The 17,110-nt window shown below is 38.5% G+C and overlaps 1 protein-coding gene across 1 annotated transcript in view; it reads left to right on the top strand.

Moving 5' to 3' along the window:
- LOC126248840 (uncharacterized) overlaps positions 1 to 17,110 on the top strand; it is a 413,487-nt gene that overhangs the window by 353,404 nt on the left and 42,973 nt on the right. The window contains exon 14 of the mRNA XM_049950258.1: positions 10,586 to 10,645. Within this exon, the coding sequence (XP_049806215.1) occupies positions 10,586 to 10,645 (60 nt within the window). The remainder of the gene's footprint in view (positions 1 to 10,585; positions 10,646 to 17,110) is intronic.

Raw genomic sequence — 17,110 nt, 5'->3', positions numbered from 1 at the left:
TGCACTTAGGTACACTATACCCCCTTGAAGCATCACTTTCACAATGGCCCAGCCCAGAAGATTGGAGATAACCACAGGAACCAATCCTGGTGGCCTTTGGCGAAGATGAGGGCCCACACTGGATCTTGGAGAGAGAAAGGCCAGTGGTTGAACTGCTGAGAAGAGGGATGGGTGGGTGCTGGTGGGATTGAAGATGAAATAACTGTGACTGATGTGGTCGGTCCTGGAGTTTTTTTGCTGGGGTTGAACTGCCCTGGGGAGTGGAACTGTATGAAGTCAGAATTTAAAGGTGTGGATGGACATTCAGGTAGACCATAAGAAGCAGAGTGAAAGGTGCAGTATGTATCAGTGTCATGCCATTTGGTTCACAGAAAGTGGAGAATTCTGTGGAAGCAAACTGAGGGCTGGACAGGGTTTGAATAGTCTGCCGTGCAGGTGTGGCAGACTAGGGTGATATATAGGGGAAACCACTGCCAGCACCTATGATGATAAACCAGCAGTGTCCCAGGAAGGACCTGTGAAATCCAGGTGTAGTTGGTACCAGGAGGCAGAAGTGTCTGGCTAAGGGGAAAAAAAAGACATGGACGGGTGACCTGCTTGCACTGGCAGGTGGGCAGTAGACATGTTGTTGGGCAAGGCGCTTGGTGAGCATAACGCCCAGGTGACTGACATGCAAGAAAAACAAGACATGCTTATGGAACACTGCCAGGATCATTTCCCTGCTACGACTATTGTCCACTGGAGTGAAACAACACCTCGGCAGACATATCCACTAGTTTCATTATGCTGAAAGCAATGTGATAGGAAGTGTACTTGAAAGTGGAAGAACAAATGCCTAGGTCAGGGCACATGCATGTGACACTGACAAAAAAAAAAAAATATTGCCAACTTATAGGCATCTATGACAGATTGGGCATTAATCATTGTCTTGGAGTCCCCGAAAATGAGCAATGTACTATTAGGATTTTCTGTGTTGACTATGGGAGCAGCTCATTGGCTGTTAGGAATGGGGGTGAGAATACCCTCAATTTGCAACCATTGTTGCTCCAGCTGAAGTCTCTCTCTGAGTGTGAAGGGAACATTTGTGGCTTTGAAGAACTATGGTGTTGCAGATGGGAGAAGAGCCACATGGACATTGAAATATTTTACACTCAAGGAGGGTTGCAAGAACACTCAGTCAAAACTTGGAAAAGAGATCTTTTAGGTAAGGGTTGATGCCCAGCAACTTAATGGTGGTGACAGAGTCATGGATTTCTAAGCCAACAGTATTGAATAGATACAGGTCCAAGAGACTGATGACTCCATGAACGTCGAGGACCAAAATCCTGGCTGTGAGGGAGGTCACATGGAACTGAACTTGTGCTATAAATTGGCCGTTGACTTTAAAGATGCCATTGCTGTAACCATGCAGTGAGGTGTCAAAAGCTTGAAGGCAAGGGGACGCTGTGCGATAATAAGGTTGCCAATGTAGGATGGTTGCGCAGGACCCCATGTCTATCTGTAGCTCGATGGGCACATTGTTGATAGCTAGCTTGAGCAACAATGATTCCTCTGAGTGGAAATGCACAGACTGAATGTAGGATATGTCCAGTAACAAATCCACCCTATAATCCACCTCTACATTTGAGGGATCCACATGTGCACAGTCTACATTCATTTTGAGCACTGCTTGGCAAACTTCTGCTCTATGTCCAGATATCCCACAAGAGGTGCACTTAGCACACCAGTAGTGGGACCTAATAAAACACTTGCTGCAGGAAGGGCGCCGTTGAGGGCAGTGTCTGACTGCTGAGTCTTTGCCTGCAGTGTGTGAATCCCACCTGGGTGGGGGCAAAAATGGGGCTGAGGGCAGTGTGTTGGTCATTTGGTGAACACTTGTGATGGAACCTGTTGTGTGGCTGATGTTCTGAGAGACTGTTCAAAAGCTCTGATATTGGGAGGCATATTTTTAAGGAAGGGTCTTTTATTTTAAGGAAATTTGAGCATAGTTATTCATTGAGGGTGTGCACGAGAATCATGTCCTGGACCAAGGAAGCCACACATGATTGCTGACACTGAGGATTACTACACTGGAAACAGCAATCGTGAGATAAACCCTGGAAGCATATGTCCATTCACTGTAAGTCTGTCCATTAAGTTTTGACATAAAATCTTGTGGTGAGCTGCTGCCACATGCACCTGGGAGTGAAAGTATTCTAACAAACTGGACTTCTACCTGTCATATGTCAGAACATGGAGTCCCATTTCTGAGTTAAGTTGTTGCAGAAGGTGGTAAATGTCTGGGTCCGCACATGCCAGGAAAAGTGCGCCTCTGGGTATTACCTGTGATGCTGTAGGCTAAGTAGTGCTGTTCCATGCATGCAACTTAGTTTGCCCATGGCTCGACCTACATGTTGTACTACTGGAACAGTGGGGGCACCATCCAGGAGCCCTTTACTGTGAAGTCAATCCAGGAAATTGAGAGCTTCGAAGGTGACTTGGAGATGGCCAACAGCTGCTTGATCAGGACTTCATGGGTGTGCTTCATTTGGTAGAGCATAGCCCAGGCACTGACCTAAATACTGCCTGGGCACTGGGATACTGTAGTTACTACTTTCGATCACATGACCTGCTGAAGAGAAAAGATCTGCCCGGCCAGTGACACGGCCACCTGGGGCACGTGTGGAGCATAGCCATCGTTTGTCTATCACCTGAAGAGCTGCCCTAGTGAGATCCGTGCCTGCATAACTCATCTGTGTTGTTGGTTGTTGGCTGTGTAGTCACAAGGCCTCAACACCACAGGAAAATGGTTTCAATGATACCCAGGCTGCACAATCTGGCAGGTTCATCCTTGACAGCCAGTAAAAGAGAAAAAGGAATCAGTCAAGTGTGACAAACTTTGGGAACATCTGTTGGTTTAAGAGTGATATGAGCATCATAGTTTTTTGCAGCACCTAGTCCAGGTAAAAACAGACTCACCAAACTCAAGGTAAAGGTCATCCAACACCTGAAACAAGATAGAGACAGAAATGAGATGCACAGCATCCTGAATTTGAAAACCAAAAACCGTGAGTGTGTTGAGTCCAAAAATATTCTCCAACATCATTGTCAATGGCCGAAAATGTGATTGCCCTCATGAGCTCCTGATACTCAATGTCGATCATAAACTGCCCTTGAACCATGATTGGCTGAGTGCTGTCACTGACCAAAAACCAATTGGTGGAGGAAAGAGGATGATGACCCAAGTGATGGTAGACTTGAAGATTCACATGAGATTCAGAGGCCCCAATATTGATCTGGAAATGGAATGGCTGTTGCTGAATTTGCATTCTTACTAGGAATGCTGAGCTCCTGGCAGTGCACACTGGTGTAACACTATGGACATCTGTAAACAGTATATTCACATTTGAGGGATGGCTGATCAGGTGGCTGGAACAAACAGGTTCCACATGGCCTTGTTTATAGCAGGCTGCACACTATGCCCCTCCACCCCCTTCCCCCAGTGTGGGAGCAACTATGGGCAGCATATGGACAAAGTTGGGACACAAGGGCAATCTTCATTGGAAAGGGCCACACTTTGCATTGGAAAGGTGGAAAAGGCCACAATCTGATTGCCAATGGTGTGGACAAAAGGGAGAACACTGAGGGTGTCGGTGAACAAAACCTTTGCTGTGAGGCCGAACACACGGACACTCAGTTTCATCCCCAAACTATTCAGTTGGAGGGTTTGACACTTCAAACACCTGTGTGATAGTCAGAAGTTCCTCAGCTGTAGGATCTTATCAATGCAACACCACCTGACGCACCTATCTGTCCAGAGCAGAACAGATGACGATGTCATGTATTAGAGAATTGGCATAAAACTGTTTACAATGAGCACAAATAAGTCTGCATGTCCTGCTTCAACCCTAGAGGTTGGCTGCCTATGCTTGATAGGACTGGCCTAGTTCCTTTTGTCTCTGATAAAATTCCATATGGGAAGACACAACATGGTTTTAATTTAGATAATGAAGAACTGAGTCTCTCATGCATGTCAGGAGATGACAATGCCACTGGACCTTTTAACAGAGCAAGTTCCTGAAGCCAATGAAACCTTACAGCTAAATCCAAGCCAAGAAAAAATATTATTGCAAATATGGGTACTCCACCTGAAATGCTGTTATGTGCTTTTGCAGATGTTGCACGTATGAGTTCCAATCCTCCTCCACCTCTTCGAATGGTGGAAAGGATGGGAGAGCAGGTGGACATGCAGAGGGCAGTTGTGGAGGGATTGTTGTACCTTCTTAAGTCATAACCAACTGGTGAATCAAGTCTGTACTCCAATTCAAATTACTTTGTGATTGATATTTTGGTGAGCTGAGTGGTAGGAGTCTGCCACAATCCAATCTTTTGCAAGCATCACATGCTCACTGTGTTGCCTGTTCTGTAGGTCACATGCATTGTCATTAGATTAGATTTACTTTCATTCCAATTGATCTGTAGTAAGGAGGTCCTCCAGGGTGTAGAACATATCAGAAAAACAATAATACATGACAAATATTTACAACTAGAAAAAATAAGCTAATGTACCTTCCACAGGTCCCAAGTGGAATGATCGTCATTTTTTTTAATGAACACTATATGAAAGGATCATTTTACAACACTCATTTACTAAGATTGCATTAATGCACAGAATTTAAAATTAAAAAAAAAATGTTCTCTTATTTATAAGGTAATGAACATATAATAGAACTACTGCAATACTTATTTACAATGAACACATTACTGCACTGAAATGGTGTAGAAGTTTACTGTGTGCACGTGTGTGTGTGCGTGTTAAGCTTTTTATGGCTTCTGGCATGTTATTGAAAATGTGTGTTCCTGAATAATGCACACCTTTTTGTACAAGAGTAAGTGACTTTTAAATCCTTGTGAAGATTATTTTTATTTCTAGTACTGATTCCGTGAACTGAGATTTTGGTTTAAAAAAGTGACATATTTTCAATGACAAATTTCACTAAGGAATAAATATATTGGGAAGCAGTAGTTAGTATCTCTAGTTCCCTAACAGGCCTCTGCAGGATGTTCTTGAGTTCATACCACTTATAACTCTTATTGCAAGTTTTTGTGCCTGGAAAACTTTAGCTTGGCTTGATGACTTGCCTCAAAAAATAATCCCATATGACATTATGGAGTGCAAGTAGGCATAGTATGCCAGCTTTTTCATTTTTATTTCCCCTATGTCTGACAGAATTTGCATTGCAAATAGAGATTTGTTTAGACTCTTCAGCAGTTCTGTGGTGTGCTATTCCCAGTTGAATTTATTATGAAGCTGTAATCCCAAGATCTTAACACTGTCCACTTCTTCTTTCTGCTTGTCATCACATGTTAGGCATATACTCGTGTGACACCCCTTACAAGTTCTGAGCTGAATGTAGTGTGTTTTTTCAAAGTTTAGCGACAAAGAATTGGCTAGGAACCAGTGATTAATGTCCACAAATATTTTAGTAGCCAATCTTTCTAAGACTGCTGTTGATTTGCTATTTATCGCAATGTTTGTATCATCAGCAAACAAAACAAACATGACATCTGGTAATATTACTGACAGAAGGACAACGATATATACAAGAAAAAGTAAGGGCCCTAAGATGGAACCTTGCGGGATCCCACATGTAATTAGTTCCCTGTTGGATGATGCCTGGTAGCTTAATACATGTCTAAACTTGACATCTGGTAATATTGCTGATGGACGGACAACGATATACACAAAAAAAAGTAAGGGCCCTAAGATGGAACCTAGTGGGATTCCACATGTAATTAGTTCCCTGTTGGATGATGCCTGATAGCTTAATACATGTCTCTTTCCTAATAACACCCTTTGTTTCCTGCCAGAGATATAAGATTTGAACCATTTTGCAGCATTTTCTGTTACACCATAATATTCTAATTTACTTAAAAAGATATTATGATTTACACAGTCAAGTTTCTTTGACAGATCACAAAATACACCAGTTGCCTGCATGTTCTTTGTCTAATGAATTAAGTACATTTTCACTGTAAGTATAGATAGCCTTCTCAGTATCAGAACCCTTTAGAAATCCAAACTGTGACTTTGAGTGTATGTTATTTGTGATGAGATGGTTAAAAAGCCAATTCTGCATTACCTTTTCTAAAATTTTTGAGAATGCTGGAAAAAGTGAAATTGGACGGAAATTTGACACTATTTCTTTATCTCCCTTCTTGAACAGCAGCTTAACTTCAGCATATTTCAAACATTCAGGAAATATTCCACTGATAAACAACTGATTACACAGATAGCTTAATATACTACTTAACTTCGAACCACAGTCTTTAATTAGCTTTATTAATATCTCAGCATATCCACTAGGTGTTTTTCATTTTAAAGATTTTATGGTGGACATTACTTCTTCTGGGGTAGTGAGGGTCAAATTCATATTATGGAAATTACTTGAAATGTCTGTGGTGTGAGGTATCCCATTGCAGCGTCTACAGAACCTGATAACCCCATCTTTTCAGTTAAAATGTTTGTTAAAGAGTTCTGCAACACTATACACATGTCACCGATGTATCATTTACTCTTAATGCTATTTGCCCCTCTTCCTGTGTGGTTCTATCAGTCTCCTCCTTCACTATATCCCACATTGTCTTTATTTTTTTATCTGATGTGACTATCTTTTCCTCGTAATATATTTGATTTAATGTCCATATTAGAGTCTTTAATATTTTGCATTATTTCTTGTAATGTGCTATAGCATCAACATCAGAACTGTTTTGAATTGACTGATAGTTTCCTTTTTGTTTTACAAGATACCCCTATTCCTTGAGTAATCCATGGATTCTTTGTAGACTTTGCTCTAACCTTGGTTAGTTTTGAGGGAAAACAGTGTTCAAATAAGGTAAGCACTTTATTAGCAAAAGTGTTATATTTTTCATTCATGCCATGAGCTCTGTAAACATCACTCCAGTGAATGTCTCTGAGGAGTGTCCTAAAATAATAAATTTTTGGCTTATTGATTACTCTCTTGAGTTCAGGTTTAACAGATTTTATATCCTGTTCAGTATTAACATTTAACAGAAGGAACTGCATGTCATGGCTGAGAGGCCATTGACTATTGGTTTTGTAATACAATTTTGTTCATTGGACTTTTCTATAAAGATATTATCAATTGCTGTTTGCGAGCAATTGGGTACCCTAGTTTTGAACTTTACAGTGGGAATTATGTTGAATGATAGTGTTACTACTCAAATAAGTCTTTAAGGAACTCTACAATGGAGTCACCAGCAACCACTATTTCTTTGTTTTTGGTTGTTAAATGGGCCAGTACAGTTTCAAGGTGTTTTATGAACAGATTAAAGTTATCTGCAGGTGTTAATTTAATATTATGAAGGATTTTTTATGGAATTCTACTTCTGTTGCACATGCTTCCATATGCTGTTCTAGGCAAAATTTATGAATGTATATGTTCTTAAATTTATGATCGTTCCTGATGAATGAACAATGCCAACCTAAATCCTGTAACACTTAAAAGTTCTATACCAGTGGTCGCATGATGTTCAGAGAGGCAGATTATGTCAATTGGGTTTGAGGACTCTTATTCATCTATGCAGATAATTAATTCATTAATTTTATTTCTCAGTCCTCAAATTTTTTGATGCAATAAAGATAGCTGACATTTCATATTGACTGAGTTAAAATTGGGTAGAGTAGAAATTTCTGCTGGTTGTTGAAAATTCTTAACCAATAGCTGTTTATGCTGATGTAATAAGCTAGAATTATGTTTTTTGGTTTCTTTCTCAAACTGAAGGTTTGTCTCAATCCTAACCCCTCTTGAAACTTGGTTTCTTTCTTTCCTCCCTACCCTAAAAAAAGGGTTTTTTCTAAACCCTATAACCATTGGTAATTTATCACTCATGACAGTGCCTCCCTCCTTTAACTTTCCTGCTACTTTCCCAACCAGTTTGCTGTTCCCTTTCCTGTTGAGGAGAAGGTCATGCCTAGTATAATCCCGCCTATTGAGAGAATCAACAGGAACCACCCCAATTGTGTGACCCCACACCTGACACAATCAGCTGTTCCAACTCTAAAGTAACTCTCCTGACGGAAGAGTTCAAATGAGGTCGGTCTTGGTACCCAAGAACAGATACAAACTCAACACTAGTATGCTTCGACGCTGATGCAATCTTTGCCACGTCACACAGTGAAATCTTTGCAAAGTGATCCTAAATCCTCTGTCATCTGCTCCAGACCAGCTCAATGTTTAAAAAAATTGGTGACCTAGTTCATCCTGCAAAAGTTAGCCAACACCTCTTCCATGGGAGCTACCTAACAACAACAATTTCTTTATCTTTATTGATTTCACATTCTTACTTTTCAGTTTCCTGCTGAAAGTTTGTTGTGCTCTGTCTACACCTGCAACTGCTTGAGGCTCACCAGCTTCTAACTGAAGCAACAGGTCAAATCTATTTTCCACGTTCATCATGAAGCTGTCAAACAAAGTTCTAAGCCTATTCCTCCTGTTGTCTGTTGCCACTTCCCACCTCTCTTTACCCTTCTCCCTCCTTAACTTTTTAAGATCTCCACTGGCCTTGTCTAACTCAGCCTCAAGGGTGGCAGTTTTCCCCTCCTGTTCTAGTATCTTCCTATCTCTACTACATATCCTACAAAACCACGGATGAATCTCATTTGCTTCCCCCACTCCCACGCCACTACAGCCACCCACATGGAAAAAACTACAGCACCCATCACACTAAAGCCCTGACCTAACAAGACAAGACAAGCACTTTTCACTTTTGATAATCATGATAGTTTATTAAGAGTAAGTCAGTTAAATTACAGATAAATATGAAAATATGATTCCACAAATTTGGCATATACACAACTGTATGTAAACAAAAACAACAGTGCAAAGTTTTTGAAGCAACAACTTAAACTTTACGCTACTTTCTAGAAATGTAAGTTTAATAATGAAGAGGTATACTACGGTTAAATTACTGGAGAGAGAAAAAACAATTAAACAAAATTCTATAGACTTGCTATGGCAAAATATAAACAGAAAATATGACTATAACCCGACTGTACATCATCTTGCGTTTGATGCTATATTATGGGAAGAAAAATGAAACCTTTAATGATATGCTTAAAAAGCACTCCAATACACCTATTTGCCATGTAATCAGTACTAAACTAAATGTTGTTATAATCTAAAATGACTTATCTTTAAGAGAACACCAAAACTCATGCTAGTCGCCTGGCTGCAGGGGAGCAAAGCATGGTTGGCTGCAGGTTGGCAACAATGCCTTCCGCCACTGCAATCTGTCCAGTATAAAATAATTTTAATTGGAGTATAACTGCTGCTGTTGTTGCTGAATAAGCTGCTGCTGTAACAACATACCAAATGCCGAATCCATTGTACTCACAGAACACCAATTGAATGAAACAGTCTCATTGCCAAAAATGGTAGAATCTGCAGTTCTTTATTATAGCAACCAAATACACAAGAAGTATGATGGTGAGGACAAGGCATCAGAATTTCACAGGCATGTGAAAATATTAACAGAAGAATAGCAGTTGAGGCTTAGTCTGATAATGTGCAAAGTTCGTCATACAGAAACACAGAACAATCCTAATCAGTAAGTGGAACCTTCTGTGAGCACAGCCGATGCAAGAGAGAGTGAGGCTGTGCTGGCAGCATACTGTTGGGACCACTCAAACGGCAGTGATGCTTGTTGTAGCGAGTGAAGTGGACACTCTTGTTTTGACCTCTCACCCATGCCAGTGAACATGAATTCTGCCGTCATGGTGGCAGCTTATATGGGCATGCTGCCACAGTTTTGTATTTTTAAGAGCTGGACTTTCACCAGTATATATCTGTAGGTATTGTGGCTGTTACACCACCTGGAAGGAAATAATTAACTGTCAGCCATTAAAAGTTGAAAGCTACATTAGCAACTGCCAGCTTGCTTTATTTGGCTGCTATGAATTGTTTTGATGTTAAAGTAAGAGGGCAGTTTCCTCCTGTCCCTAACACTAAGCAGAACTTGTCACAGTCTCCTATTTGAAGAGAGTGCTGCCTGGTGATGGCCGTGTTGAAGTGAACTTTGTATGTGACAAATGACCAACAGTGTAGCCCCTTGTTTCTAGTGAATAGCCTCGCTCTAGTGTGATGAAGCCTTGTCCCTCCTGTTTGAGCAGAAGTTACTCCCAAACATTAGAGGAGAGGTGCCCCCCTTAGGTAAATAGAATCTTGGGAGGGGAATGAATCAGATGTACACTTAGTGTGTATCATGCAGCACATATATTTTTACTGTTGTTCTATTTCAAATTAGTGTTGAACAAAGCTTCTGGGTGAAAATCTTCCAGTGTTACTGAAATTTCTTTATACCTAAAAGTGATTACACTGTACATAATATCGTGATGCAATTTTTGTAAGCACATTAATGTTTATATCATTCACTCTCTGAACATGTTAATCTTAAATTTATTTTAGTAGCAGTGATCACTGGTGCTGTCTGATATTTTTCACAATAGGAAATGTTAGCTCTGTTATTTTCTGTATGTTTGAATTGTTGTTGTTTCTGCAATTGTTATTGTTGTTATGTTTCGCAGCTCCGCCGTGGGAGCCCAGTAATGAGACTCAGAATCCAGTTAGGAGTTCCTCTGCATCAGGTATAGTAAAAAGTCTGTTATAATAAGACATCCTCTTAACCATCTATCAGTGTCTGTTATGTCAGCTACAGGTGACACTGCTATGAGAACTGTTGCTCAGTGTAAGTATATAGAAGTAGAAAAACATCCAAGCAGCTGTTTTATGAGACACCTATTGTAGTGCCACTCTAGTGGGTTTATTAACTTCCCCCCTCATTCATTTCTCTCTCATGTATGTGTGCTGTTTTTGTATTATGCTCATAGTAATATGTGCTACAGTGAGTCATGAGTGTGACTCCTGTCACAAGGCTGTTGGACAACTTCAGTAGACTACATCATTTACAATTATTATTATTATTATTATTATTAGAACAGCATACAGTAGCTAATGCAATAGATGAAAAGCCACAAATAATGAGCTGGTGTGATGTTTACTGCCATCTAAAGAAATAAATGGCATAACTCACTTCAGCATATCTGCAACCAGTTACCACTAAAGTTAAAGTAAGTACATGTATCTTAATCTGGAACTTTAGTTGGAATAAGTTTCACAGCTAGCACGAATTTTCTGAATGATAACATTTTTATACACCGGCTGCCATTGACTGGATTAAAATATTCCCTTATTTTGCAATAACTAGTTTGCAGGGTCAGCTGTGTAGCCACCTTCAAGTGATCATCTGAAATACATATCAGATTTAACATAGTTAAAATACAGTTGAAGCTTACACCCAGTTACACACTGTTAAAAGGCATAGGGGGTTGATATAGTGTGCAATAGAATCACATGTGTTAATGTAGAATTACAACTGATAGGCATACAATAAATGTGAACATTTGTTAAGTAAAATATTTTACATGATTTTTATAATACAGCCAACTGGTTAGAGAGTAAAATCTTGTTGCAGCAGGTCGGCTGTATTATGCAAATCATGTTCTTGTATGGGCACTGTCTCGCAGCCATGTTTAAAATTGTAATATATTTTACCACATTACTAGATTATACAACAGAATAAATTTCACCAAGTGTTTCTTGAACAGTATTGGCATATACTGTGACACCTTTGGACCAATCACTCATTGATGCATACATGCATTGTGTCATTCAAATAAGATTACAGTAGCATTTATTAACCTACAGAAGTAACACTGCAATGCATGAATAGGAAGGGGGCAGATAACTGGTATTTCTTTATTATGTGCACCGGGAGCATAGAGAGAAAATATCTAGATTTCTGTTAATTTAGAAATAGCTGATACTGTTGTTGTTACAAGTTGTTAAAATAATAAATAAATATAATATTTTGTAAGAGTTCTGTTTCACACAGCATACTAAAATAAAATGCAAGCCTATGCATAGTTTCCCGTGTTCGTCCTCAACAATAACTGCCATGATGGGACATCCAGATAAAATGATGAACAATAGTAATTAACTGCAACAGTATTATCTAAAGTTTTTGTTTTACATGGTGCACTATAATAGACACAAGGAAAGTTAACAAACACACAAACAATCTCTTATCTCTATCTTTACCAACAGCAGCAGTGAAAGAATGTTAACGTAAAAACATGAAAATGTAAGAAGCTAGAGAACCCCAGGATCGGATAACAATATTATTATAAAAAGTATAGATTGCTTCTCATCATATAGAGGAGACATTTAGTCACAGACAGGCACAAGAAGAAGATTAGTTTTTGGCCAAAAGGCCTTTTTCTAAAGCAGGAAGCTCACACACATTCACAAAAGCACAACTCACACACACATGATCACTGTCTCTGGATGCAGCAGCCAGAGACAGAGGCCATGTGTGTGAGAGTTGTGTTTGTGTGAATGTGTGTGTGGTTTCTACTTCCAAAGGCAGCCTTTTGGCTGATAGCTATGTAGCTGTCTTTTTGTTGCACCTGTCTGCAACTGAACGCCACCTCTGTGTGGCGAGAAGCAGTCTATCCTCTTAATATTATTGCTGCTGCTGCTGCTGCTGCTGCTGCTGCTGCTGTTGTTAAAAAGCTAGAGAGATGAGGCTTGTGCCATTCACAAATTGGGCACTTTATTGTTTGCGCATGATCATAGTGCTAAAAATCAGTGTGTTACTAAGTTTCATTAAAATCCAGTAAAAAATGAAGCAATGCATGCACACAGTTTAATGTTTTATCAGGTATCTTTGGCCTTGTTCTTAAAGAAAAATGCAGAAAATTGCAGGCATACATTTTCATACTGTATTACATTATACTGGGTTTGTAATACAAAAATTTTTTTCATCTTCATCACAAAGTATTTTAAGTTTTATTAAAATATGAGAGAACAAATTGGAGCCCAATTAGAAAATTAAGAATATTTATCGGAGTATTTAACACAACCGAGCATCTAACACTTTGAAAATGCACATCATATTACGTATACAAAATGACTGACTACAAATAGCACATTGATGTGAACTGTAATACCATAACCAGAAGACTAAGGGCTGTAAGAGCCTCCATGGCATGAGGGCATTTCAAACAGATGCCTCTTAGATGTTGTGCATGCTCTCATTGCTACAAACTTAATACTAAACATAATATCAGAGTGGAAAAATTTAAGTGCATATTAGATGTTTGTAGAGTTAGGAAATGCAAAAGCTGTAAAATCATATCTGTATGGAGATTTCAGCCTCAGTAAGTGCACTCTATGATACAGAAGTATAAAGGTAATGCACATCATTACTAGTGTACAATTTATTGCATACTAGACCCATCCCCTATATTTTTTAGTGTTGTGTGATTGGATGAATATTTTGACTGTAACCCAAGAATATCCATTTGGTGTCCTGTGTGGCAGAAGCAGTCATTTAGTTAATGTTTGAATACTGTTGTTGATTTCATGCCAAATGAAACATCTGGTTTGTAAACTGTTTCCGACCTCATCCTTCCACCCAGAGCTACTAATCTTGTATCATAGGAGAACTTATGTAGAACTGGGAACTGCAGGAGAGAGATGCTGGAGAGTAAAACTCTGTTATGGTCTGTGTGTAGTGTCTGGGAGGCTAGGTATGAACATAATTTCTGAAAATCAATTATCTAGGTTTTTTAATATTTTTGGAAATACGTTTAATTACAAGTACATATAGACCATAAAAGGCAGGAGTTCAACAAATGCATTATGAGCACTGTTTTGTCATGCTGCTTTAATGTTGAATGGTTTAATTTATAAATAAAGAAGTCATTTCAGAAGATTTTTAAAATCACAGGGAGAGAGGCTGGCAGGTACTTACCTTCAGTGATCGGTACTCAGAATACTTACAGTATAAACGCCTACAATAGAACGCAGCACTCAAAGCTCTTGGAACAAGAGGTTCTTTCTTCAGAGAGGTGAGAGGGATTGTGTGGGATTGAGTAGAAAGGATCAGTCGAATTCCAAGCCAAACGAGACCCTGCTGAGATGAGGAGATATGGAAGTAGAGGTAAAGAAAAGGTGTCACAGTGAGTAGAATATCAGAGATAGTACATTAGTAGCACTATGCTAGCACTGGATGGTATGAGGAGCAGAGTGAGAAATAAAGATACAATAAGTAGATGATAGACTGAAAAGCTTCCAGTATTCATCATTATTTTTGCCTGAGATTTTAACAGTTACATGGTTTGACAAAAAAGTAGTTTTCTGGGATGTGTTAACTAAGTTTGTTTTTCATTTTCAGTTTTATTGTTGAGCTTATTGCAAAATTCTGTCATTTATTTTTTATATAATTCTTATATTTCTGTATATGTTTAAAATGGCAAGAATCATCTGCAAATAGTGTCAAGAGCAGTGACTGTTTACAGTATTTTCATTTTCAAAACCTTACTGGGGTACCTCCATTCACATGGCATTCAAATCATGTCTGTTTTAAATGTCAAAGTGTATATGAGGTTCTCTGTCTGTGAAATTGGTTTATAATCATTTTTCCACATTTATGAAAATTATAAGACCAAGTAAGATACCCACAACTTAAATGAACTCTATACTGTAAGTTAGATACATAGCAGTCCACATTTGTGTATAATCTCAGACTTTTAAAATTCAGTGTGGTTGGTACCAGAGTGGTGTCATCATGGTGGTGTCTAACATAAATGTGGCCATCACTATAAGACAGGTTGAAATGGGGCTTACGTGACAGCACTACACTTTATCAATCTGCAAGAGCAATGGTGTTTATGCATCACTTGAATTGCAGTCAGAGACAATTGCAGTGTTTGCAGAATTCAAGTTGGGGCAGTGGCATGCTTGACACTAGTCCATATCATAGCAGATAATGTCAGACCTTCTATTCTGGTAGGTCCCATCACTTTGCAATACCCTAATATTGAAGCAACACTGTGACAAAGTGGTAAAGTCTGTTGTTATCACATGAAGAAAATAGTGTTATCCTATGTTGTGGTTTCACTGCATATTCTGTACACCAGCTTGTAGCTGCATCTGATCTTTTCTGTCAAAACACACACACACACACACACACACACACACACACACACACACAAAGTCACACTCATAGTATTGTGTCATTTAATAGTCAAAATGTCCAGGTAAGCCATATCAGTCGAGGTAAGCCATATCAGTATTTAATCATAACCATAGTACTTCTTGATATGATAGCAAGAAAATTCACATATCACTCCTTGTTTATTTCAGCAGATTCTCAAATTTGTAAGTAACTGCATGCTCACTGTGACAACAGCTAATGGTTGGAAGACACAAGTTTTAAGAAAGAGACATGGACTGAACTGGCTGTAATATATTTATTGTCCATGCTGTTAGCTACTTTCAACTGTTAGTCATTTTCAAGCACCTGAAATGGTGACATCGGTTTATAAATTGCCTGTCTGCATGAAACATCTTGTCTACATATATACTTTCTTTATAACGTTACCTCATTGTCACAAGCTCCATGCTTCTCATTTGATTAACCAGCCACTACATATGTAAAGACACAAGCCAGTACTGTATGTGTGTGGGAGTGTGTGTAGCATGTAGCACAAATACAGTCCAGTAGTGCACTAGATTACTTCCACTAATAATAGGCATACAGTAAGTTGTCATATCATAACACAGGCACAGCCCTCATAGTGCAGCCAAAGATGTCTAGAACCATATCTATGGATAGCTGGTAATACTATTTAAAGTTTTGTGCAAGATTTATTGGCATGTTATGTTTGTTACACTTATACATGACAAGCAGAGCAACAGAATATGAATCGATAGAATGTATGGTACAGTAACAGAATAATTGTATATACGCTATATTCAATATATATTACATTTTGACACGGTATCCAACAGATATTATCTTGGTAAACTTATTTGATTATTGCAATATGTACGCAAGGTATGTAGTATATGAAGTAAAGTTGGACTAAATCATACCATCAGTTATCTGTCTCAGTTTGGCCTATATATTGGCCATGGTTACATATTAGCTTATGAAATCACCAAGTATCATGTGAAGGGAAAGGAGTTTTATTGGATTTATCTGCATAAAACACAAAAATTACTGCCTAACATATACAATATTGAAGCAGTAACAACAGTTCAAATGATACTAGCATCACTATAAAATCATAATCTTGTGTATTATTAAAAGTTAAAAATTTGAAACTCATACATCAGGTATCATGTGTTAAATGAAATGTTCGAATTTTCAAACCAATTAAGAAACATAAAAAGTATACGTTGGACGTCCTAATGGGGCATGCCAGTCAGTATATAAAATGAAACTCTAGTAATAAATTAATGAAAGCTAACTGGATCTTTAAAGGAAATTATAGGCTCATACATTGTGCACTTTTTAAAAACAGTGACAGATTATATACAGATGGCCACAATTTCTCTCTCTGTCTTACATGGTGCTATGATGCAACATTCTACATCTCTTAGTTGCCTAAATGGCATATAGTAATATTACTACATAAAATGAATACAAAAACCTTCTAACAATGTGAAAATTATAAAAATTACAAAACAATTGTTGCGCTATTACAGTCTGGCAACACACTCGCCAGAGGTTTATGTTGATCAACTTTTTTGATCATTACAATATGTATGTTAGGTATAAATTAGTGGAAGTAAAGTTAGGATTAAACAATTCCAGTAATTCGTGGTCTCAATTCAGGCTATGTAGTGGGCGTAGTTACTCGTGATGTATCCTTCCCAATAGTAGAGGGGGGGGCAATATCATTCTATGTGACTGCTGACATGACTAGGGTTGCCCGGGATAAGTAATCACTAAGGACAGGAAAATTTTGTGAAAATGATAACTCAAAAAACAATACAAAATCGGCAGTTTTTAGCAAAATCATATGAATTCAAAGATTTTCAGAAAATATTGTGAAATCAGCAATTTTTTCGAAATATTGTAAAATTTGTCATTATCCCATATTAAAAATGTTATGTATCTGAGGACGGCAGTTTACCAGTATCCTTAAGTGGTAGTTATTATATGTTGGTATTGGATTTTGACTACCTGTTTCCTCAAG

Source organism: Schistocerca nitens, chromosome 3 (assembly GCF_023898315.1).
Source record: "Schistocerca nitens isolate TAMUIC-IGC-003100 chromosome 3, iqSchNite1.1, whole genome shotgun sequence".
NCBI classification, from domain to species: domain Eukaryota; kingdom Metazoa; phylum Arthropoda; class Insecta; order Orthoptera; family Acrididae; genus Schistocerca; species Schistocerca nitens.
Note: the sequence above shows the minus strand (reverse complement) of the source record. Positions and strands in the feature narration are given on the sequence as shown.